This window comes from Passer domesticus, chromosome 31 (assembly GCF_036417665.1).
Source record: "Passer domesticus isolate bPasDom1 chromosome 31, bPasDom1.hap1, whole genome shotgun sequence".
Lineage (NCBI taxonomy): Eukaryota > Metazoa > Chordata > Aves > Passeriformes > Passeridae > Passer > Passer domesticus.
The window spans coordinates 2134597-2157386 of NC_087504.1; the positions used below are offsets into that span (position 1 = coordinate 2134597).

Genomic DNA, 22790 nt, shown 5'->3' on the forward strand with positions numbered 1-22790 from the left:
GCAGGGTCACAGGTTTTGGGGACAGCAAGGAGCAGGGCTGTCCTGGCTGGCCCCGCTGTCCCCCCCAGCAGCCCCAGGAGGGATCAGGCGGCCTCGGCTTCTCACGCGCTTTATTTAAAATAACATCCAGTGGTTCCGGTATTGGTAAAAACGGGATTTCTACACGCCCCGGCCTATGTACAGCTCTGAAAGTTAAATTTCTCGTATATTTTCTGTTAAAACTTTCTCATCCCCCCCCACTCGAGCTTTTCCTCTGTTTTTTTTTTTTTCTTGTTTTTTTAAATTTTCTTTTTTTTAAAGATTTTTACCTTAAACTTTTTTTTTGTTTTGTTTTTGTTTGTTTTTTTTTTTTTTTTTTTTGCAGCTTTGACGAGTTTGCGGAAGCAGCTTTTCAAGATCGGCCCCCCCCAACTGCACCGGGGCGGGGAGGGGGGGCACCACCCCCGTGAGACCCCCACCCCACGCCTTTCCAGGAGCAGGGGGGTCCCTCCCTTTCCTTCCCCCGCGCCGTGTTTGTGCGTTAAGAGATCCCGGCGCCCCCCGGGGTCCCCCCCCGGAGTGGGGAGGGGGCGGGCAGGGACCCCGGGGGGGCCGCAGCCGGCACGGGGGGGGGGGTCTGGATGGGGGGGGGGGGTCGGGGGTGTTAATGCCCACTCGCTGCTTCGCTCTCCGAGGCCGCCCCTGCCTGGCAGGAGGTTCCAGAGAGACCCCCCCCCTCCCCACCCCCACCTCGGAGATTGGGTTTTTAACCCCCCCCATCTCTTTTTTTTTTTTTAATTTTTTTTTTTTGCCCCTGCACCCCAAATCTCAGCCCAGCAGAGCACAAAGAGCCCCCCCCCCCCCCAGCCCCGTCTAGTATATACAATATAAGGTATAAATAGATAAATAACCTTCCCCCCCCCAGTGCAGCCCCAGCTGGGAGGGCCAAGGGTGAGTGGGGGGGGGCTCCACCCAGCCCCTCCAGCCGTGGGGGGAAGGAGGGGTCCCCACCCAGCCCCTCCAGCCCCCCACCAGAGCTGGGGGAGTGGGTTTGACCCCCCCTCACCCTCCCCCATCCCCACCTCACACCTTGGCACGGCTGGGACCTCCTGAGGGGAGGGGGGGACAAGGAGGGGGTGTCCCCGTGTCCCCCCCTTCCAGGTGTCCTGGTGAAGGGCCACACCTGAGGAGGGGGACACGGGGAAGCCACATCCTCTGGAGCCCGAGGGAAAGACCCCCCTGCTCCTTGCGGGGGGGCAGGTTGGGATGGAGGGGGGCTCACATTTAAAAACAACAACAAATAAAAAGAAACAAATCTAACACTTAAAATGAGGTAGGTTTGGGTGCAGAAGCTCCTTGTGTCTGTCGGGGTCTTGGCTGCATCCCGCCGCCGCTCCGGGGGTCTCGTCCACACGCACAAACAAAAAAGAGATCAAAAGGAAAAACCGAGCGAGCTCTGGCCGCCGCCACGCCGGGCGGGGCAGAGCCCGGATTGTCGAGCTCAAGGAGTCTGTGTTACCTTGGTAATTAGCGAGCAAATATTATTAGTTTCTAAAAAAAAAAAAAAAAAAAAAAAGGAAAAAAAAAAAAAAAAAGAAACCAATAAAATAAAATAAAATAATCGTTATATCCAGACCGGCTCCGCACAATCGCTCCGGCCGCGCTGGGCCCGGTGCTGCTGCTCCCCCGTGGCTCTCCCACGAGGGAGGCAGGCAGGGGGGTGGTGAAGGGGGCGTTTCTGAGCCCCCCCACTCCTTTTTTCTCCTCGCAGGACGAAGCAAAGAAAACCCTGAGTTGCCAGTTCATCTGTCCGTCCGTCCCGCTCGGGCAGGGCCGGCAGCGCTGCAGCCGCTGCTCTCCCTCAGTGCCCGGCCGCCCCTGGCACCTCCTGCAGCCCTGGGGGGCTCGGCGAGGTCTCTGAGGCGGGGGTGGCAGCCCCCAGCCCCTTTTTTCCCAGTTAGTTCATCCACTTCCTGCAATTCCAAGCTCCACAGTGGCAGGGGATCTTGTGCTGATCGTCCTCGAAGTCGAACTGGTAGTCGTAGGTGAGCTGGGAGGGAGCGGGGAGTCACCCAAAGCACAGAGCTCGGCCCTGCCACCTCCAGCCCCCCTCCCTGGGACCCCCAGGACCCCCTCAGCACCCCCTCAGCCCCTCACTGACCTCCTCCCCCTTGGGGATGCGCCGGCTGGAGATGATGATGATCTTGTCCTCCTTGTCGAAGGTCACGACTTCGGCCACGCAGTTCGGGGCGCACGAGTGGTTGATGTACCTGGGGGACGAGCAGGGTCAGCACCAAGCCAGGGGCAGGACAGACGGACGTCATGGCTCCCTCTGGGGGTAGCCCAGCACCCCAAAGCCCCCCGTGCTCACCTGGCCGGGCCCCCCGTCAGCGTGGCGTCAATGACGTGCTCGTTGTTGATGCGGAACATGTAAATGCCGCGGTTCTGCCACCGAGGAGAAGAGGGGGTTCAGGGGTGCACTGAGGTCCCCACAGCCCACCTGAGTCCACTTCCACCACCCTAAGTCCCACTGGAGACCCTCAAATCCCATATGAGTCCCTCCACATCCCACCTGAGTCACTTCATGTCCCACCAGAGCTCCCAACATCCCAAGACTCTCCATGTCCCACCAGAACCCTTGATATCCCTCTCAAGTCCCTCCACATCCTGAGTCTCCCCATGTCCTGCCAGAGCCTTCAACATCCCACCAACTCCACCCACACCCCACCTGAGCCTCCAACAACCCAAGTCCATCTCAAAGACCCTCCATGTTCCACCAGAGCCCACAACATCCCACCCAAGTCCTCTCTCATCCCACCCGAAACCCCAACATCCCACCTGACTCCTCCCATGTCCTTCTCAGAGTCCCTCCATGTTCCTCCAAAGTCCACAACGTCCCACCCAAGTCCACTCTCATCCCACCCGAAACCCCAACATCCCACTGACTCCTCCCGTGTCCTTCTCAGAGTCCCTCCATGTTCCACCAGGGCCCAAAAGGTTCCACCCAAGTCCATTCTCATTCTACCTGAGCTCCCAAAATCCCACCTGACTCCTCCTGTGTCCTTCTCAGAGTCCCTCCATGTTCCTCCAAAGCCCACAACGTCCCACCCAAGTCCACTCTCATCCCACCTGAGCTCCCAAAATCCCACCTGACTCCTCCCGTGTCCTCCTCAGAGTCCCTCCATGTTCCACCAGAGCCCACAATGTCCCACCCAAGTCCCTCCACATCCGGCCCCAGTCCCCACACGAGCCCCCAGCACCCGAGCAGAGCCCCACCTGCTCCTCATAGATCTTCTCCCGCCGGTTGGCCACCTCGTTGCGGATGATGGTGCCGATGTACTCGATGACCATCGTGTGCTTCTCGATGTCCTTGGCCGCGTAGAGCCCCAGCCCCTGGATGCGGGACCGTGCCAGGTACACGTTGTTCTTCCACTCCGTCTTCAGGCGCCGGTACTGGGAGGACTTGGAGTGCACAAACTGCTTGCTGTAGGGTGTGTTGGTTTCGCCCGTGAACGTGCTCTGGTAGGCCTTGGACATGCTTGTGCTGTTCAGGGTGTGGGGCCTTTCAGGGGAGGGGGATGAGAAGGGTTAGAGATGAGAGATCCCCAGGGATCCCAGCTCTCCTGGTGGATCCCAGCTGTCCCAGTGAATTCCAGCCCCGCTTACCGCTTGTAGTGGGTGAGGATCTTGGGCTCGGAGCGGGCGCAGCCGGTGGGATTGATCATCAAGGGCAGCTCCATCAGAGGATGGCGCCCGTAGCGGAACAGGTAGTTCTGGCAGCTCTCCACGCCCGGCAGCTGCAGAGGGGGACACGGAAGGACCAGGAGTCAAGAGGCAGCAGCAGAACCACTGGGTCTTTCCCCAGGAGGGTGGACCCCCAGTGTGGAGGAGAGACCTGGGACCTACCGACTCGGCGATGCGCAGCACCGCGTGCACCGTGAGGCCGAAGAGCTCCTCGCCCTTCAGGTACTCGGGGAAGAGTCGCAGCATGTCGGCCTCCTTCCTCATCATCGCCACTGGCTCGATGATCCGGTTCCAGACAGCTGCCAAGGGAAGGGAGAACCACAGAATTAATTAGGCTGGAAAAAACCTCCAAGATCAAGAGCCCAGGTGACCAGTCACTACCTTGTCACCAGAGCAGAGCTGAGTGCCACGGGTTGAAGATGAGGACTTGGTGGGGACCTCAAGCCACTTCCACCGCCCCACCCTCTGGTGTTGCTCAGCCACCAGCACAAAGGTTGCTGGCATATCCCAACTCCTTACCCTGTGGCGAGGAGTCGGAGAAGACAAGATCCTCCAGGCCCTGCTCGATGACCTGCACGACGAACTCAGGGCGCCCGTTGTTCTCGCAGATGGTGCAGCGGTAGCAGCAGCGGCGGTTGTTGGTCCGCAGGCTCCAGTAGATGCGCGTGGCCTCGTAGCCCACGGGGTAGAGGGCCGTGACGCTGTGGAAATCGGCCATCTGGTGTGGCAGCAGCTGCCCGATGGCGTGGAAGACCAAGCCGCCCACGCGGAACATGTGGAGCCGCTCCCCGCGCTGGATGATGCTGGCGATCTGCTTCACCTCGTCCCGCTCGATGTAGACGCGGCGGAACACGGTGAAGCTGCTGAGCTCCTGCTCGCAGGGCCCCTTCAGCTTGTGCAGGGGACACAGCATGGTCTTGTCCTTGAAGAACATGCACTTGGCGCGGATGGCGCAGGCGAAGTGGTACACGCTGGGGCAGCGGATGCGGTTGCAGCTGTTGGTGGCACCGGTTTTCTGGCACAGCGAGCACTTGGTGAGCAGCCCACGGTGCAGCGCCACCTCCACGTTGATCAGGGCCCCTCCCTGAGTCTCGTACACCTCCGTGGACCACAGGGCGCAGTTCAGGTGAACCCAGAGGTCGAGGTCGAGGTTGAGCAGGCGGGCCGGCCCGTCCGTGGCCCCGTCGCCCTCCTCGTGACAGAAGCAGCACTTGCGCATGTCCTGCGGCACCTTCTCGGGGCGCAGCGTGGTTCCCAGCTTGTCGATGAACTCGGCGATCTCCTTGTCGCCGTCGCGCTTGGCTCCTCCTTTCTGGATGGTGACGAGGAAGCGCAGCCGTTTCCAGCGCACGCCCTTCCACTTCTTCAGCCGGGGCCTCGCCTCATCCCCGTCCTCCAGAGGCCGCGAGCGTGGCTTGAAACGGGGTGGCGAGTGGACAGCTGTGGCCCCTTCCTCCTGGGGGGCCAGCGAGGGGGCCGGTGGCAGTGGTGACAACGGGGCTGGGGCCGCCTCGTGGGACGCCTCGGGGTCGGGGACCCTGGTGGGCTCAGCGGGGCTGGATGGGGAGGGGACGGAGGGGGACAGCGGGGGCGAGGGTTCCTGGGGAAGGACAGAGAGCTGCCGCACGTCCAGGTTGGAGACGTTGTTGACGTAGCAGTGGTGAAGGGTCTTCTCAGGAGCAGGGCTCTCCTGTGGTGTGGGGAGAAAGGCATGGATCAGTTGCAGGGATGGTAACCCCCAACCTCTCTGAACATCACAGGGAGGGGTCCTTGGCCCCACAGGAGCATCAGCATCCCACATACCCCCAACCCTGCAAGGACCTCCTGGACTCCTTCCTGGCAGACCCAGCACCAGCCCATGGCCACCTGGCCCCCCAGGAAACTCCCTGCAATCATGGGGTGACACACAGGGACCACCATGCTCCTCTATCAGAGAGTCCCTGCTCCTCTACCCCCATACAGCCAGAGCCCTATGGGTACCCCAAAACCCCCCTCCCAGTCTCCCAGCCACTGACGGGGCCCCCTGCACGCCACTGACCTGTCTGAGCAGTGTCAGGAGGTCCAGCTCGCCCTTGAGGCTGTACCCTGGCAGCACTGCATCAAACTGCTTCAGCCACTCCGAGCTGCTGTCCGGCACCTTCCCAGCCAACGCCTTCTCCTTCCCTGCGAGCATTCCTGGGAGAGGGATGGACCACCCGTCATGGGAGTCCCAGCCTGGGGACATGGGGGCCATGGGGACAAGGTGAACACTCACCGGCCATATCTGTCTCCACCTTCTTGGCCTCAACCACAGCTGCTCGCACAGGGCCGTCGGGGAACAGCACCTCGTAGGAGCTGGGGATCTTCATGCTCAGCAGCTCAGCCATGGCCACCATCACCCCATTGAGGTTCTAGGTGAGAGGAAGGCAGGATGGGTCCAGGGTGCCACAGGTGTCACTGTGTTAGGTCGCTGCTGGGATCCCAAGGGTCTTGAATCTCCCAATCCCCTCACTCACCTTGGCAGCTGCTGCAGACACCGTCAGCATGACAGAGACCTCGCTGCTCTTGCCCTTCTCCCACGGGGCTCCAGGGCCTGCTGCCCCCACCTTCCCTGGTGGAGCCCCAAAGGGCTCTGCGACCTCATAGGGTTTTGTGTCTGGGAACACTGGTGTGGGGAGAGGGGGGTCAGAGCCGTGGGGAGCAGAGCCAGGGTCAGAACTGTGCAGACCCAGCCCCACCAACAGCCACCCATGAGCCCACCCAGCTGCCCCAGATCCCTGCAGGGAATACACCACCCTGAAAATCCCCCTCCCACACTTCCCAAGGACCCTTCCCCTGGCTCCCTTAATCCCCTCCCAGACCAGGAACTCCATCCTGCTCCATCCATATCCCTTCTTACCTGACACACACGCTCCAAACCCCCTCCCTGTGCTGCACATCCCACAGACTCCCTCCTGCCCAGTCCATATGGCCCACAGACCCCTCCTGCCCTGCTCCACACACCCCTCCAGCCCATCCCACCTGGGATGCTGGCCCGAGGGATGATGGGGATGATGGGGGACAGCACACGCTCCTCCAGCTCTGGCTTGGCCTCGCTGAGAAGCGGGAAGCGGAGCAGCTCCTCGCCCAGGACGCTCTCGGGGGACGAAGCAGGGACGATGCTGTCGGGGGAGTCGCTCTCGTCGTCGCTCTCCATCCTGTGGGGATGGAGGTGTCAGGGGCCACAGGGCCTGGTGTCACCCATGGAGGGGCTTATGTCACTTGTGGGGGGTCACCACAAAGGGGGTCTCACCTGACGTCCTCGGTCTGGTTGTGTGGAGGGGTGGGCAGTGCTGCCAGCAGGTCCAGGCTCTTCACCTCCACAGCTGGTGTATCTAGAGAGAAGCGACATGTGTCACAGTGGGGAGTGACAAGTGGCAGCACGGATTCTGTGCCACCCTGTGCCAACCAGGCTCACCTTTCTGGCCGTGGGGCTCACGGGCTGGGTCGGCGTCCTTGGGCTGCTCCCCCAGCTCTTCAGGGGCCGTGACACCATTCACCATCTTCTGCTGCACGGAGGGAGGGGGTGTGGGGGGCAGCGAGGAGGGTGGCGTGGGTGGGTTGCTGAGGTTGTTCTGGGGGAAGACGGTGGGGTGAGAACAGCAGGATGGTCCAGAACCCCCGGATAAGGGGGACACCAGGGAACAACCCCCCTCTCACCTTGGTGAGCAGCTGGGAGTAGTAGTCGGGGACGCTGTCGAGCACAGCACTGCCGAAGGCGCCCCGTAGCTGGCTCTTGCCGTTGATGGGGCTGCTCCCAAAGGGTGCAAACAGGCTGAAGTTGGCCATGATGGTCGGCTCCGTCAGCGGCAGCAGCGACAGCTCCTGGGGACAGAGCGGTGAGGGGGTGACAAGGGCAAAGGAAGCCCCCAGCCACAGCCCAGCCCGCTGCCATACCTGCTTCAGCTGCCTCATGAGGGCCTCGCCAGGACGCAGCCCCTCATCCTTCCGCAGCTTCTTGCGGGACGCTGGGATCCGCTCGTTGCCTTTCTGGACCCGCTTAGGCTTGGTGGGTGCTGGCTTCCTGGCAATGGAGGGGTCCTGAGGAGGAAAAAAGGGGGCATGAGCAGTGCCAGCGCAGCCCCTCACCCATCTCGCCCCCAGCCCAGCCCCTGCTGCTCACCTCCCGGCCCAGCAGCAGCGACTGTGGCCGTGGCTCTGTCCCAGTGCTCCGGTTCTCCATGTGCCCATTGAGCTCGCCTGGGCTCTGTGCTGAGAGCTGCACGTTCTTGGCCCGCAGCAGCTTCTGCAGCAGCAGGTGCCCAGCCTCGGAGCGCCCACCTGGGGCCAGCAGGCTGTTGGCTTGGCTGTCCCCAGGGTCCCCGTTGGCCTCTGGTTTTGCTGTCTCTTCTCCATCCACCTCACACTGTGCCGCTGCCGCCACCTCTTCCTTCGGCTCCTGCTTCACCAACACCTGGGGGGCTTCGCCTGCCGCGGGGGCCCCCTCTGGCACAGCCCCATTGATGCGGGTCTCACCAGGGTCAGCTGGGTCCACCCCAGGTGCCTCGGGGTCCCAGGGGCCGTGGGCTGGGTCAGGAAGGGCCCCGCTTGGCGTGGCAGCCAGCCCGGGCTCCGTGGGTGCCGCAGGGCTGGGGGCCAAGGCCGGGATTCCCGGTGATGTCTTCTTTGGCTCTTGGGGGCTCTGCTCAGGGCTGGCCAGGTGCTGGGGGGCACAGCCCAGGGGCGAGGGGGCTGGTGGCGTGGGGAGGCGGATGAGGCCGGGCTGGGGGCCACGGGCAGCCAGAGCTGCCTGAACCAGCTCAGCCAGGGGCTGCTGGGGAGGCTGCCCTGGCAGTGCCCGCCCCGGCTCGGTGGCAGAGCTGCTCTGTGCCTCTGCTGGGGCATCTGCCCGGGGCTGGAAAAGGGGCCCCATGGGACGAGTGGGCTGGCGGGCAGCTGTCAAGCTGTAGTCCGGGGCCTGCCCGGGGAAGGGGCCAGGGGTCCGTAGTGCCTGGTTCTGCTGCAGCAGGCTCTGCTGGTGCCGCTGCACCAGGAGGGCCTGGAGCTGCTGCTGCTGCTGCGGCGTCAGATGCCGCAGCTGCGGGTTCTTGGCCAGGACACCCTGGAGCTGCGCCCGGATCTGCCCCATCACCGGCCCTGGCACCTGCCCCAGGAGAGCTGGGGGGAGAGCAGCCGTGCCCGACGCTGGCCCTACTTTGTGCTGAACGGGGCTCTGGAGCCGTGGGGGCTGTGGCTGCCCTGGCAGGGCCCCTGCCACCCCCTTGGCTGCCTGCTCTGGGGGCCGCGGTGCCGGCACCATGGCCTGTGCTGGGCCTGTCCCACAGCCCAGCGCTTGCTCTGCCACCCCGGCCGTGTCCCCGTGCTGCTGGGACAGCTCGGGGTGGACGGCCCCAGGGCTCTGCAGCGGCGGGGCGAGCAGGGCACCCGGCTGCCCAGAGGCTGCCCGCATGACACCCGGCTGTGGGGAGCTCAAGAGGAGCTGCTGGCCCTGCCCTAGCTCAGCCTGGTGCTTGGGGGCTGGGGGCTCCGGGCCCCCCAGCCCCGGGGGGTTGAGGGCTCCCTGCTGCTCCCCGTGCAGCTGCCCCCCGCTCTCCCCGCCCTCGGCGTGCAGGGCGCTGCCGTCCATCCCCGCGGGCTGGTCCTTGGCAGCCAGGACCGCCGGGGCCGGCTGCATTCCCTGACTCAGGTGCAGCACAGAGGGGGCCTGGCCCCCCGCCCCGTGCTGCGGAAAGTGCTGGATGGAGGGCTGCCCCTGGCCCAGCCCCAGGAGACCTGGCTGGGCAGCCGCTGAGTTCTGCTGCTGCTGCTGCTGCTGCTGTGGAGCCAGCAGTGCCCGAGACTGCCCCAGCTGCTGGGAGAGCACGAGCCGGTGGCTCAGCATCCCCGGAGTCTGCGGCGTCAGCTGGGGCGAGCCCAGCACCCGCTGCTGGTGGGGGGCCAGGACAACCTGGCGCTGGGCTGGGGGGTGGCCCAGCACAGGCTGGTGCTGCAGCCCTGGCCCGTGGCCCAGCACGCCTGGCTGCTGCTGGGGTGAGAGCTGCTGCACGAGGAGGCTCTGCTGGCTGCCCAACAGCCCCGGCTGCTTCGGCACCATGGGCTGAGCGCCTGCGCCGGGCTGTGGGGCTGGGGGCTGCTGCTGCTGCTGCCCCAGCAGGCTGGGCTGCCCTGGCACGGCTGTTGGCTGCACTGGGGCCTGGCCCAGCACGCCTGGCTGCTGCATGGATGCCTGGCCCATCATGCCTGGCTGCTGCAGTGATGTCTGGGCCAGCACACCTGCCTGTTGCATTGAAGTTTGTCCCATCACACCTGATTGCTGCATGGACGTCTGTGCCATGATGCTCTGTGGCTGCATGGAGCTCTGTCCTATCAAACCTGGCTGTTGCATGGACGCCTGACCCATGACACCCTGCTGCTGCATCGACGTCTGTCCCATCACACCTGGCTGCTGCATGGACGCCTGTGCCATCACACCTGGCTGCTGCAGCGACGCCTGTCCCATCACACCTGGCTGCTGCATGGAGGTTTGACCCATCACGCCCTGCTGCTGCATCGATGCTTGTGCCATGACACCTGATGGCTGCAGTGACGTCTGTCCCATCACACCTGATTGCTGCATGGCTGCCTGTCCCATCACACCTGATTGCTGCATGGCTGCCTGTCCCATCACACCCGGCTGCTGCATTGATGCTTGTCCCATCACGCCCTGCTGCTGCATGGCCGCCTGTCCCATCACACCTGGCTGCTGCAGCGACACCTGTCCCATCACACCTGGCTGCTGCATTGACGTCTGTCCCATCACACCTGGCTGCTGCTGCAGCGACACCTGTCCCAGCATGTTCTGCTGCTGCAGTTTCTGTGCCAGCTGCATCCTCTGCAGCTGCCGCTCCTGCATCAGGCGGCTGTCAGCGGCCAGCCCGCGCAGCGCCGGGTTCCCGCTGAAGAAAGCGCCAGAGGAGCCGACTCCTGGGGCATTCCCCACAGGCTGCTGGCCCATGAAGGACAGGCCCTGCTGCACGGCCATGGACACACCGCCCTGGGGCAGGCGCAGCCCCCCGGGCTGCCCCGGCTGCTGGCCCAGGCCCTGTGCTCCCACCAGGGCTCCCCCGGGCTGCTGCACGCCGTGTGCTGAGAGGAGCTGTCCCGGCAGCTTGGACATGAGGCGGGGGCTCTGCGAGGGGCTCAGGGCCATCACGGCTGAGGCCTGGTGCTGGTGCTGCTGCTGCTTGTTGCGGTACTCAGCCATGAGGTTGGTGTGCTCCTTCTGCTGCTTCCGCACCTGATGGGGATGGTGGGGTGTGAGTGCCAGGAATGGCAGGGTTTTAGTGGCAGGAATGGCATGGCATTAGTGCCAGGGACAGGGAGACAACACAGCCTCAGCACTGGGGATGGTGGGGCATCAGCAGCAGGAATGGCACAGATTTAGTGGCCAGGATAGGGGAGCATTAGCATGAGGAATGGCACAATAACAGTGCTAGAAATGGCACACCACCACCACCAGAAATGGCATGGCTTTACTGCCGGGGACAGTAAGGCAACAGCCCTAGGAATGGCACAGGATAAATGCTGGGGACAGCAGGGCATTAGTGCTGGGAATGGCAAGTGAATTAGTCCCAGGAATAGTGGGACATCAGTGCCAGGAATGGCAGAGTGTTAGTGCCAGGAACAGCGTGGAATTAATACCAGGACTGGCACAGCATTAGTGCTGGGCACAGCAGAAAAGTAGAGCCAGAAATGGCACATTGACTCTGAGGACATCACATTTGAGGATGGCACAGTGTAAAGTCAGGAATAGCGAGGCTAGAATTTGGAACAGTGAAGCATTAACACTGGGGACACCCCATTTGCACCAGGGACAAGGTGCCCACCCACATGCAGGGTCCTACCTGGTCCAGCTGCTTTTGGATCTTGCTCTGCTGCTCCGTTACCAGCTTCAGCTTCTCGGCGTCGGCCTCAGGGAACTCGCGCCCGGCTTTCTTGGCCGTGCGCTGCTTGGCACACAGCGCCTTGCGGGACTTGCGGTGCGCCCCGATCTGCTCCTCCAGCACCTTCAGCTGCATCTGCAGCAGCTGCTGCGTGTGGAACAGCCACTCCTCGTACTGCCGCTGGTCAGCCTCGTCTGTGGGACGGGGAGAGGGCTCAGATCAGTGAGGACCCCCGTAAGCGGAGACTGCGGGTCAGTGGAGACCCCAGGTCAGTGAGAAACCCGGGTAAGCAGAGACCCTGGGTCAGTGGAGACCCCAGCCCCAGGGCCAGGGTGAGCCCTGTGCCACACCATGCCAGCCCTGCCATGTCAGTACTCACTGATGACGCCCTGTGCAAAGGTGGGTGGGTTGGGGCGAGCCTGGGTTGGGTCTGTGCCACTCCGCTCCTGGAAGAAAGAGGAATGTTTGGGACACATGCTGTGGATTTCTGTCCTCTCCCCACAGACTCCACCCCCTCAGAGAGCCATAAAATCACCAGTTCTGGCCTGCCAGCCCTAAAAGACCCCTGTAAACACTCTGGACACCCCACTCACCTGCCCGCTCCCTGCCAGTAAGTGGTTCTGCATCTCAGAGACAGCCGGGCCCCCCGAGAGCCGCTGGGCCAGCAGGGAAACCTGTTGCCTTTGGGGGACACACACAAGAGAGGGGCTGTGAGCCAGAGCCAAAGAAACCTGCCTGCCCCACCCTGGGCCCCCCAGATCCCCATGTCTGTTACCTGTTCATGCCTGGGGCCACCCCGATGCTGCCCTGAGCCATCACCTTCTTGATGCCCTTCAGTGCCACCATCTTGGCCTTGGCAATGGGGTCCATGATGTCCTCGGCCGCAAACTTGTCCAGGTCTGCTGGGACAGAGACCACAGCATGTTCAGCCCTATGTCCCCCACCCAAAAGGGCCCCGTGCTCCCCCAAAAAAATCACCTGCAGCCCCTACCTGTGTCTGGGAAGAAGCTGTTGGCCAACTGCTGCTGCATGACGAGCTGGGGGGGCTTCAGGCCCAGGTTGGGGGGCTGTACCCCGGCCATCGGCTTCTGCACCAGCACCTGCTGCTGGCTCTGCTGTGGCTGCCCCAGGGCCACCTGCACGCCGTGGGGCGAGGACAGCACATGGGGCTGCCCAGAGCCCATGCCCATGTGGGGGCCCAGAGCCGGGCGCTGCTGGGGTGCGTTGAGCTGGGGGGGCTGCGGTGGCAGCAGCGGTGGCCGGGCCACCAGCCCCAGCTGGAGGGGTGTCTGAGGGGTGCCCAGACGGGGTGGCTGCCCCTCGGGAGGCTGCCCGGATGCCCCTGTGTGCAGCATGGGGTGCCCTGGGGCTTGCAGGTGGGGGGTGCCACGGGGCAGGTGGGCTGACATCTGCTGCTTCTTCTGCAGCTCCTTCTTCTCGTGCTCCAGGAGGTCCTCGATGAGCAGGGGCAGCTCGCTGGCCACCAACGAGCTCTCCATCTTGTCCAGGTCATCCGCCGGCGAGTGCCGGGCACTGCCCAGCCCCAAAGCTCCGCTGTCCAGCTCAAACTTCTCCAGCAAGGGGTTGCTCTGGCCACCCAGCTGGGCAGATGCCAGCCCACGGCCGGGGGCAGTGTAGGGATCCTTCTCCAGCACGGGGACACCAGTGTGGCCACTGCTGGAGAACTGAGTCAGGCTGAGGCGAGCGGGGCCGGCGCTGGAGCTCAGGAGGGTCTGGCCAGGTTTGACACTGAGCCCCAGGGAGGCAGAGATTTTATCTGTGCCCTGCAGTGCTTCTGACTTGACGGGCACCGGGAGGCGCTCGGGGCCAGCGGTGGTGAACTGGCAGGGCGAGGTCTTCAGGCAGCCATCCTCCAACTTGGGCTTGACATCAGTGGGCAGCGAGCCAGCCTTCACCTCTGCACCCTGCGCCTTGAAAGCCGGGTCAGGGCCCAGCACAGCGCCCGTGGGGCAGGCAGAGAGTCCCAAGCCCATCCCAGACACCAGTCCTTCCTTGGGCACCTCCTGATCCTCCGCAGACGGGGTCACATCTTTGCTGTCCCCAGGGTCGGGGAGCTTCAAGGTGGGCGCTGGTGGTTCTGTCTTGAGCTGGGCCTCACGCTCAGCCTTCTCGTTGGCCGACTCCACCAGGCGCAGGTGCTCGTTGAAGATGTCCTTCTTGTCACCAGTGTCCAGCTCGGGGTCAGTGTAGGCCAGCAGGTCAAACTCATCACCATTCAGCAGGTCATCGAGGTGGGGGTCTGCTGTCTCCAGGCTGTCCAAGTTGTCCAAGTCATCGTCCCCTTTGGCCACATCTGGATCCAGGCTAAGGTTGGCCAAATCATCATCGTCTTCCAAGTCCTTGTGGGAGCCAAAGTCGTCATCCAAATCAGGCTCCACGGGCACCTCGCAGGGCAGCCGGCCCCCCTCCAGGCTCAGGTGGCTCTTCCCTGGGGCCGGCGTGGGCTCTGCAGCGGGGCCATCCTTGGCACCCTCGGGGCGGAGGGTGGCACCGGAGGACAGCGGGCGCGGGGGGATGTGCTGCTGCAGCTCCAGGGTGGGGGCTGGCAGCGGGGGCACCGCCTTGGCGTGGGGCTGCTGGTGGCTGTTGCCCATCTCAGCTCCCTGGGGGGACACGGGTGGCAGCGGCGCTGGCACCTTCTGGGATGGCAGCGCCTGCAGGGGCATGACGGGGGTGCACAGAGCCTGGGGGGTGCCTTCCTCCCCGGGCAGGAAGAACCGAGGCCGGGGTGCCTGGGGGGCAAAGGGAGATGCCACGACCCCCCCAGGTCCCTTCTGCACGTTGTGTCGTAGCTCGATGAAGGGAGCGCCCAGGGCAGCTGGTGAGGGGGGCACGGCCTCGGCAGGGGTGGGCAGGCGGGTGCCCAGGCTGCCCATGGGGGTCCCGGTGGCCGGGGGGGCGAAGCGGGAGGTGACAGGGAGCCGCAGGGCTGCCACGGCTGCTTGCTGCTGCTGCTGCCACAGGTGCTGCTGCTGCTGCTGCTGCTGCGGGGACGGCGACGGGAAGACCCCACGGGGGTAGAAGGCCTGGGGAGGCCCCACCGCCGCCCTGGAAGACACCGTGGTGTTGGCACCAGCTCGGTACAGCCCCGACACGCTGTGCCCCATCCCTCTCAGGCTGTGCCAAGCACCCGAAAACCCACAGCCGTGCCCTCCCTCCAGAGCGATCCCCACGAGCTGGGGGTGTGCGTGTGATGCCTGCTGGCTCCCACCCGTGCATGCTGAGCCCGCCGCCCTGCCAGGGGGCACCCACCGCCCGCTGATGTCCAGCATGGCTGGCGTGGCCGCCGGAGGGGGCCGGGAGAGCCGCTCGTCCTGCGTGAACGCTGCCTGCACCATGACGGAGCCGGGCAGCTTCCCAGCGCCGGCTGCCGTGGCCAGAGTCCCGAGGAGAGCCTTGTCCTGGAATGGAGGAAGGAAAAAAGAGTCACTCATCCGTCAGCCACATCCCACTGCCGTGCTCCTCCATCAGCTGCATCCCCCCATGCCCCTCCATCAGCCACTTTTCCCCCCGTGCCCACCATGTCCCTCCATCAGCCACCCATCAGCTACATGCCCCCTGTACTCACCATGCCTTTCCACCAGCCACATCCCCTCCTGTGCCCCTCCATCAACCAATTCCCCCCTCCCCTGTGCCCACCATGCTCCTCCATCTCGCCCCTCCCCTGTGCCCACCATACTCCTCCATCAGCCACATTTCCCTATACCCACTATGCCCCTCCATCAGCCACTTTCCCCCTCCCCTGTGCCCACCATGCCCCTCCATCACCCACATTCCCCCTGTGCCCCTCCATCAACCAATTCCCCCCTCCCCTGTGTCCACCATGCTCCTCCATCAGCCACATTTCCCTCTACCCACCATGCCCCTCCATCACCCACATTCCCCCTGTGCCCCTCCATCAACCAATTCCCCCCTTCCCTGTGCCCACCATGCCCCTCCATCAGCCACATCCCCTCTCCCCTGTGCCCACCATGCCCCTCCATCAGCCACTTCCCCCTGTGCCCACCATGCTCCTCCATCAGGGGCATCACCCCCGTGCCCCCCGTGCCCCAGCTCTCCCACCTGTGCCGGCTGGTACGGGGCCATGCCCCGGCTCAGCTCGAAGCTCTGCCCGCCGGCCTCGGGTGCCCAGGCAGCCGGTGAGGAGGAGGCAGCAGCGGCCGCGCTCTCCTTCTCCTGCCGAAGGCTGTTCCTCTGGATCTGCTGGCGGATCAGCAGCTCCCGGAGCCGCTGGCGCTGAGAAGAAATTGGTGTTAGAGCCCAGAGTGGCAACAGGACCAAAACCAGCAAAACAAACCACACACAGAGCGGCCATTGATGCTTCCACAGACCGTTTTTCCCTTTGATTCTCTCCCAAACCCCAGTGGATGCAACTGGATCCTAGGAGAGACCTCACCTGCCGCTGCTTCTCCAGCTCCGACTGGCTCATGGTGCCCAGAGCCCCGTCCTGGGCACTGGGCAGCTCCGCCAGGTCCCGGTTTGGGGGTGCCGAGAGCCCTGCAGCCACCTCCTCCCTCTTGTCGGCCGTCAGTCCCAGCGCAGCGCGGGGCAGGAAGGTTCCAGAAGGGTCCTGCTGCTGCGGGGGAGCCGGGGGCTGCGGCGGCAGCACCGACGGGGGCCGCAGGGGCGAGAGGCTGTACGAGTCAGGGGCGGCAGTGCCAGGGCCCAGCGGGCTGCTGGCCTGGTGGAAGCTGGGGGACGAGGCGTAGGCCGAGCTCTGGGGTTTCCCAGAGCTGTAATGGCTGTTGATCCCGTGGGGCTGGTGGGATGGGGAGCCCTTGAGAGGCTCCGAGACGGCCGGGGGGAAGGTGAAGCGCATGGGGGGCTGGCTCCCCGGGAAAACGCTGGCGCCAGGCGAGCGGGCGAAGGGCGGCTGTGGCCCGGCCGCTGCCTTGGCGTGGGGGTCACCTGCTGGGGTGCCCCCAAAACCTCCACCGGCCGCCCCCACTGATTTGAAGCCCGGCTCCGGCAGCTGTGGACGGGGGGGTTTGTGCAGCGGGGTGAAGGGATCCCGGGACTGCGGCCGGGAGGGCGGCTGGGAGTAGGGATCCGGGGATTGGAAGCGAGGGGTGACTGGGGACTGGCAGAAGGCTTCGTTGGAGAGAGGGCGGGGGGTTAGGGGCGACTGGGAGCTGGACTGGGACTGGGGGCTGGCAGGGATGCGGGAGAAGGGTTCAGAGGGCAGGGAGCGGGGCGGGAGGGCGCAGCAGGCCTCGGGGGGCTGCAGCCGGGGCGTCAGCGGGGGCTGCGAGTAGGGGTCCAGGTAGGGCGACTGACGGTACAAATCGGGGTGGCCGGGGGGCGAGGGGGCCAGGGGATGGGGGTCGGGGGGCCGGTGCCCCAGCCCCGGGCTCTGCGGCTCTACCTGAGAGACCCGTGGGGTCATGGGGGCTTTGAAGACGTCGGCCGCCTTCAGCTCCGCAGCCGAGAGGTGGGGGCCACCTGGGGAGTCCCCGTAGCCCATGGCAGAAGCGTAGCCGGGCGAGCAGACCCCCAGGCTTCCCCCATCCTCCTTCTTCACCTCCAGACCCTTCTTCTGCTCCCCGAAAGGCAGGGGAGAGAGCAGGGCCTCAGGGGGCCGCGCTCCAGGACTCCCTGGCACCGAGAGGTTGTCCAAGGAGGGGCAGCGGGGCTTCAGGAAGGGATCAGGGGTGCCAGGCTGGTGCCGGGGGGTGCCAGGCGGGGTGGGGTGGAAGTCAGGAGGAACACGGGGGGCTGTGAGGGGCTGGGGCTGGCTTGGGAAGGGCTGGAAAGCAGCCCCCGAGGTGGGGCTCTGGCCCAGGGGCGAGGGGAAGCGCGGCTCCAGCGCGTAGGCGGGCGCCGCGCCGTAGGGATCGTGCGAAGGCACTTGGGCAGGGGACTGGGGAGGGAGCTTGAGGAAGAGCTCGCTGGGAGACTCCGGCCCCCCTCCGGCACCCGCCGGGGGCTTCAGGAAGCCCTCGCCGGCGGCGGGGGGGCTGCTGATGTAGACGGGCTGTGCCCCCGGCGGCACCGGGATCCGCAGGTGCAGCGAGGGCCTCTCAGGCTTGCGCAGTCCCTCCCCTTTGGTCTGCTTGTTGATCTGGCTCTCGGCCTGCTGCAGAGAGAGCCGGGCTGTCAGCGCTGTGGGGGCCCTCCCCAGGGGTCGGGCACGGGCTGGGGGTGGGCAGAACAATGTCCCCCAGGGCTGGGCCGGGGCCGCCGGGCACCTCCCCGCGCCTCACGTACCTTCTGCACCTTGTTGATGCGATGAGCCGCCCGGTTATCTTTGGCCTTTTGCTAACAAAGACACGAAGCCAGCTGACTTGCAGCCCCCCGGTGCCCCGGCCACCCACCCCACTGACCTCCTGGCACTCACCAAATATGGGGCTTTGTCCGTGGCAGGGACTTTCCTCCAGAGCTTCATGATCTGTTTGCAGCGGCTCGACCAGTCTGGGAGTCCAGTACGAGCAGATGCAGGGGAGGAAAGCAACATTAGCCTGGACCTGAGGAGCCCACTCCTGTCCTTGGTGGGTCACTGTCCCACCCTCACGAGAAGGGACAGCCCAGGAGATAGAGCTGAGACCCCCTGCCCACTATAGAGAACAATTCCGTGGCAGAACAACCCAGCTCTCCCCTCAAAAAAGGGACCAGGGGACTGACACTCCACCCATACCCCCAGCCCTCACCCCAACGGGGCGGCTGCAGCCCCCCCAGAGCCCTACCTGGATAATCCTGCTTGAGGTTGGGGAAGTTCATGTTGGCGTAGAGGACAGGGGAGATGGTGGAGAGCTCACCCAGCTCCTCGTCCTTCTCCCAGCGCTGCAAGCTGCGCTGGTTGTAGGACAGCCCGTCGCCCTCGCCCTCTGTCGTGGGGGTCGTGGGGGTCGAGGGGGTGGTGGCAGCTGAGCTGCTGGCCCAGGGGCTCTCAGGCTCGCAGTGGTCTGGGCTGAAGAAGCCACTCCGCTCCCTGAGTGGAGAGGAGTGTCACACATTGTCAGGTTGTATGAAGAGTGGGGTCCCAGGACACCCCGCAGTTCAGTTCCCCCAAGGAGGGGACCCCCAGCTCCTCTGAGTACCTGTTATCCAGGAATGGGGACTGGCAGACCCCCGAGTACGAGTCCAAGGAGACAGATCCAGAGAGTGAGCCCAGGGAAACGCTCCCTGCGAGGGAAACGAGATGGGTTGAAGGGAAAACAAAGTCATGGCACAAACCTGCACCTGCCCTGGGGGTCCAAACAACCCCCAGACAGCACAACCCCCAAAGTGCTTCTCATGTTCACCCCCAGAGCAACAGTGAACACCCAGGAGCTGGGCTCTCAGGCACCACTGAGTGAGTGAGTTTGGCCTTCCTGAGGCTGGGAACAAGCCCTGCCCTTCACCACACCCTCCAGGGACCTCATGGATGACGGGGGCTCTGCCAATTCCACCCACCCTGCCCCGAGAGCTGGAGGTCTCCTTGCAGGAAGGGCCGCTGTGCTCGGCTGGGGTCCTGCCCGGCCTCCATCCCCGCGGCCACGCAGTTGAGGGGCTGCTCCCCGCGCTCTGCCGAGCCCAGCACGTCCTTGAAGAGCTGCTGCACGTCTTTGCTCTCCATCTTGGGCAGCTCTGCAGAGGCAAACGCGGGAGCTGGGTGCACATACCACACTGATGGCAAGGGGAGAAACCTGGGGGGGGTCACGATCCTGGGACCACCCACCCCTTCAGCAGAAGAGGGGATGCAGGATGGCCTCACCTTCCGTGGGGATCTTGTCGAGGTCGGAGCTCAGCGCTCCCTCGCCCGGGGTGGCCGGTTTCTCGGCGTCCCCGCGGTCTGGGGAATCCTTTGGCTCGTCGGCTCCTGTGAGGAAGAATCGGGAAGAGCCTTCAGCCCCGTGGGGACCCCCGGCTCAGAGCTCAGGGCTGGGGACCCCCCACGGGGCCACCCAACAAGGGACACGAAGGGACACGAAGGGTCCCTCGGTCCTCCAGCAGCGCCAAGCCACGCGGGGGCGCTCTACGCTCCACTCTATGGTCACGGGCATCATGGGCCTGACGAGGAACCATAGAGCTCAGCCCTGCCCAGAGCGGCCCCCTCAACCATAGAGTCTGGTGCCGATGGCGGCGGGCGCTCTATGCCCGGTGGAGGACTCGGCTCTGGGGGTCCCGCAGGGGTCCCGGGCCTCACCCAGCTCCTCGGCCTTCGCCTCGTCCTTGCCATCGTCATCGGGAGCGGCGGCGCTGCCGTCAGTGCTGTCGTCCCCTGCAGGATTCAGCGAGCAGGGTCAGCACCCGCCGAGCCCCCGCGTTCTCCCGTCAGCGGCGATGGCCGCCCCTCACAGCCCCCGGCCCTCTCCAAGGAGCCTCAGAGCCCACAGCACTGCTCACAACGGGGGTCCCCCACAACCCCAGCGAGCTCCAATATCCCCTAAGGCCCCCAGCAACCCCAGGGACCCTGAACAACCTCAGGGACAGTTCCCAACAAGCTCCAACAACCCCAGGGACCCTGAACAACACCCTCAGCCATCCCGGGGACCCCAACAACCCCAGAGACCCACAACAACCCCAGGGACAGCTCCCAACAAACCCCAACAAACCCAGGGACCCACAACAACCCCAGGGACAGCTCCCAACAACTTCCAACAATCCCAGAGACCCACAACAACCCCAGGGACAGCTCCCAACAACTTCCAACAATCCCAGGGACCCACAACAACCCCAGGGACAGCTCCCAACAACTTCCAACAATCCCAGGGACCCACAACAACCCCAAGGACAGCTCCCAACAAACCCAGGGACCCTGAACAACCCCGAGCCATCCCGGGGACCCCAACAACTTCCAACAACCCCAGAGACCCACAACAACCCCAGGGACAGCTCCCAACAACTTCCAACAATCCCAGGGACCCACAACAACCCCAGGGACAGCTCCCAACAAACCCCAACAATCCCAGGGACCCACAACAACCCCAGGGACAGCTCCCAACAAACCCCAACAACCCCAGAGACCCACAACAACCCCAGGGACAGCTCCCAACAAACCCCAGCAACCCCAGACACTCTGAACAACCCCAGGGACAGCTCCCAACAAACCCCAACAATCCCAGGGACCCACAACAACCCCAGGGACAGCTCCCAACAACTTCCAACAATCCCAGGGACCCACAACAACCCCAAGGACAGCTCCCAACAACCCAGGGACCCTGAACAACCCCAGGGGCAGCTCCCAACAACCCCAGGGATCCCCCAGGGACCTCCAACCACACCAGGAACCCACAACAACCCCTCAGTAATCTAACCCCCCTCGTGGGCTGCAGACCCGCTCCTGGCCACACTCACCTCGGGGGTGGGTGGGGGTCTCCCTCCTGTCGGGGGTGCCCCCCTGCAGTGCCCCAGCGAGGTTGGGGTCCCCCTTGGGCCTTGGGGCGCCCTGGCCCAAGGCGGGGCGGGCGGCCCCGTCCCCAACCCCGCCTGCCGCCAGCAGCGCCTTCCGGCTCAGGTCCATCAGTGCCTTCCCAAAAAACGCCTCCTGGGGTGGGAGGGCTCTGTCAGCACCGGGGGGTCCTCCCCACCTATCCCCCATCCATTTCCAGCCTCTCCACCCATCCCACCTGCAGGTACGGGGGGAACATGTCCTCCAGCTTGCTCTTCTTGCGGCCCCGGCGCTTCTTCTTCTCGTCCCCCTCTCCTGAGCCCGGATCCAGGCCAGCCTCGGCTGGGACGTCACCAGGAGCCCCTGAAACAGCCCCCAGCAATCAACACCCGCCCCCAAAAAGGGTCTGGGGTGCTCCTGTGCTACTGGAACAGAGCTGTGAGGGGCAGCCTGAGGGGCCCTGAACATCCCTGGGGGTGAGAAGGGAATGGGAAATGGAGGGGAGGGGAGGGAAGGGAGGTAGGGAGGGAGGGAGGGAGGAAGGGAGGAAGGGAGGAAGGGAGGAAAAGGGGGGAAAAAGGGAAAAAAATGGAAAAAAGGGGAAAAGGGGGGAAAAAAAGGGGGAAAATAGGAGGGAAAAGGGGGATAAAAGCGGGGATAAAGGGGGGGAAAAGGGGGAAAAGGGGGAAAGGGGGGGGAAGGGGGGGGAAAGGGGGGGGAAAGGGGGGGGAAAGGGGGGGGAAAGGGGGGGGAAAGGGGGGAAAGGGGGGAAAGGGGGGGGAAAAAGGGGGGGGAAAAAGGGGGGGGAAAAGGGGGGGGGAAAGGGGGGGGAAAAGGGGGGGGAAAAAGTGGGGGAAAAAGTGGGGGATAAGGGGGGGAAAAGGGGGGGAAAAGGGGGGGAAAAGGGGGGAAAAGGGGGGGAAAAGGGGGGGAAAAGGGGGGGAAAAGGGGGGGAAAAGGGGGGGAAAAGGGGGGGAAAAGGAGGGGAAAGGGGGGGAGAAAAGGGGAAAAAAGGGGGGAAAAAGGGGGGAAAAAGGGGGGAAAAAGGGGGGGGAAAAGGGGGGGGAAAGGGGGGGGAAAAGGGGGGGGAAAAGGGGGGGGAAAAGGGGGGGGAAAAGGGGAAAAAAAAAGGGGGTGCCAGTGGGCCCTACCATCCTCAGGGTGTCCCTCGGTGCTCAGCCCCTCGCGCCCCACGTCCGGCAGCGCCGCCGACACCTTCTTGAGCCGCGTGTGGGACTTGCGCTGCCGCACCATGAACCCACCGATGCCTGGGGGGCAGAGGAGGAGTGAGGAGCACAGCGGGGCCACAGAACAGCCCGGAAGGGCTCAGGGCCTGCAGGACACTCACCAGGCCGGTACGGTTTGCGCTTCCTCTTCTTGCACTCCTCAGGGTCCTCCAGCCCCTTCCCTGAGTCCCCGTCAGCTCCAACGTCGCGGTCGGGGCTGGCCGGAGCCTCCAGCTTGATCTCACACTCCATGTGCTCCACACCCACTGCTGGGGGGGGCACGTTAGTGGGACCCCCCGACACCCCCACCCTGCAACCGCCCCAGCTCTGCCAGCAGCGACACCCACCGTCAGCTTTGAGCAGCTCATCGGCGTCCAGGTCACCGTCCTTCTTGTCCTCAGGGCCCAGGGGGTCACCCCCCTCCAGCCCCCCGTCCCCGTTGAGGGTGCCCGGGCGGCCCTTGCGCTGCCGCCGCTTGTGCAGGGGGGACAGGGTCAGGTTGCGCAGCACGGCCATGCCCGTCTCTGTCAGCCACACGCCCTCGAAGCGGAAATACTGGGGCTCTGAGGGGACAAACGCCAGCGTTGGGGACAAATGCCAGCACTGGGT

The 22790-nt window shown here is 64.6% G+C and overlaps 1 protein-coding gene across 1 annotated transcript in view; it reads right to left on the bottom strand.

Annotated features, from left to right (window-relative positions):
- Nucleotides 1-93: 93 nt before the first annotated feature.
- KMT2D (lysine methyltransferase 2D) overlaps nucleotides 94-22790 on the bottom strand; it is a 30331-nt gene continuing 7634 nt past the window's right edge. Inside the window, 36 exon segments of the mRNA XM_064401284.1 lie at nucleotides 94-2029; nucleotides 2141-2249; nucleotides 2351-2424; nucleotides 3256-3541; nucleotides 3646-3776; nucleotides 3886-4022; nucleotides 4243-5413; nucleotides 5762-5898; nucleotides 5978-6113; nucleotides 6219-6367; nucleotides 6724-6899; nucleotides 6995-7076; nucleotides 7160-7316; nucleotides 7402-7566; nucleotides 7639-7782; nucleotides 7865-10978; nucleotides 11586-11818; nucleotides 12004-12070; nucleotides 12218-12305; nucleotides 12400-12523; nucleotides 12616-14693; nucleotides 14898-15046; nucleotides 15708-15881; nucleotides 16042-17721; nucleotides 17853-17903; nucleotides 17983-18056; nucleotides 18329-18573; nucleotides 18683-18767; nucleotides 19038-19211; nucleotides 19339-19443; nucleotides 19771-19845; nucleotides 20922-21111; nucleotides 21194-21318; nucleotides 22107-22223; nucleotides 22304-22447; nucleotides 22529-22744. Of these exon segments, the coding sequence (XP_064257354.1) occupies nucleotides 1937-2029; nucleotides 2141-2249; nucleotides 2351-2424; nucleotides 3256-3541; nucleotides 3646-3776; nucleotides 3886-4022; nucleotides 4243-5413; nucleotides 5762-5898; nucleotides 5978-6113; nucleotides 6219-6367; nucleotides 6724-6899; nucleotides 6995-7076; nucleotides 7160-7316; nucleotides 7402-7566; nucleotides 7639-7782; nucleotides 7865-10978; nucleotides 11586-11818; nucleotides 12004-12070; nucleotides 12218-12305; nucleotides 12400-12523; nucleotides 12616-14693; nucleotides 14898-15046; nucleotides 15708-15881; nucleotides 16042-17721; nucleotides 17853-17903; nucleotides 17983-18056; nucleotides 18329-18573; nucleotides 18683-18767; nucleotides 19038-19211; nucleotides 19339-19443; nucleotides 19771-19845; nucleotides 20922-21111; nucleotides 21194-21318; nucleotides 22107-22223; nucleotides 22304-22447; nucleotides 22529-22744 (12455 nt within the window). The 3' untranslated portion in view covers nucleotides 94-1936.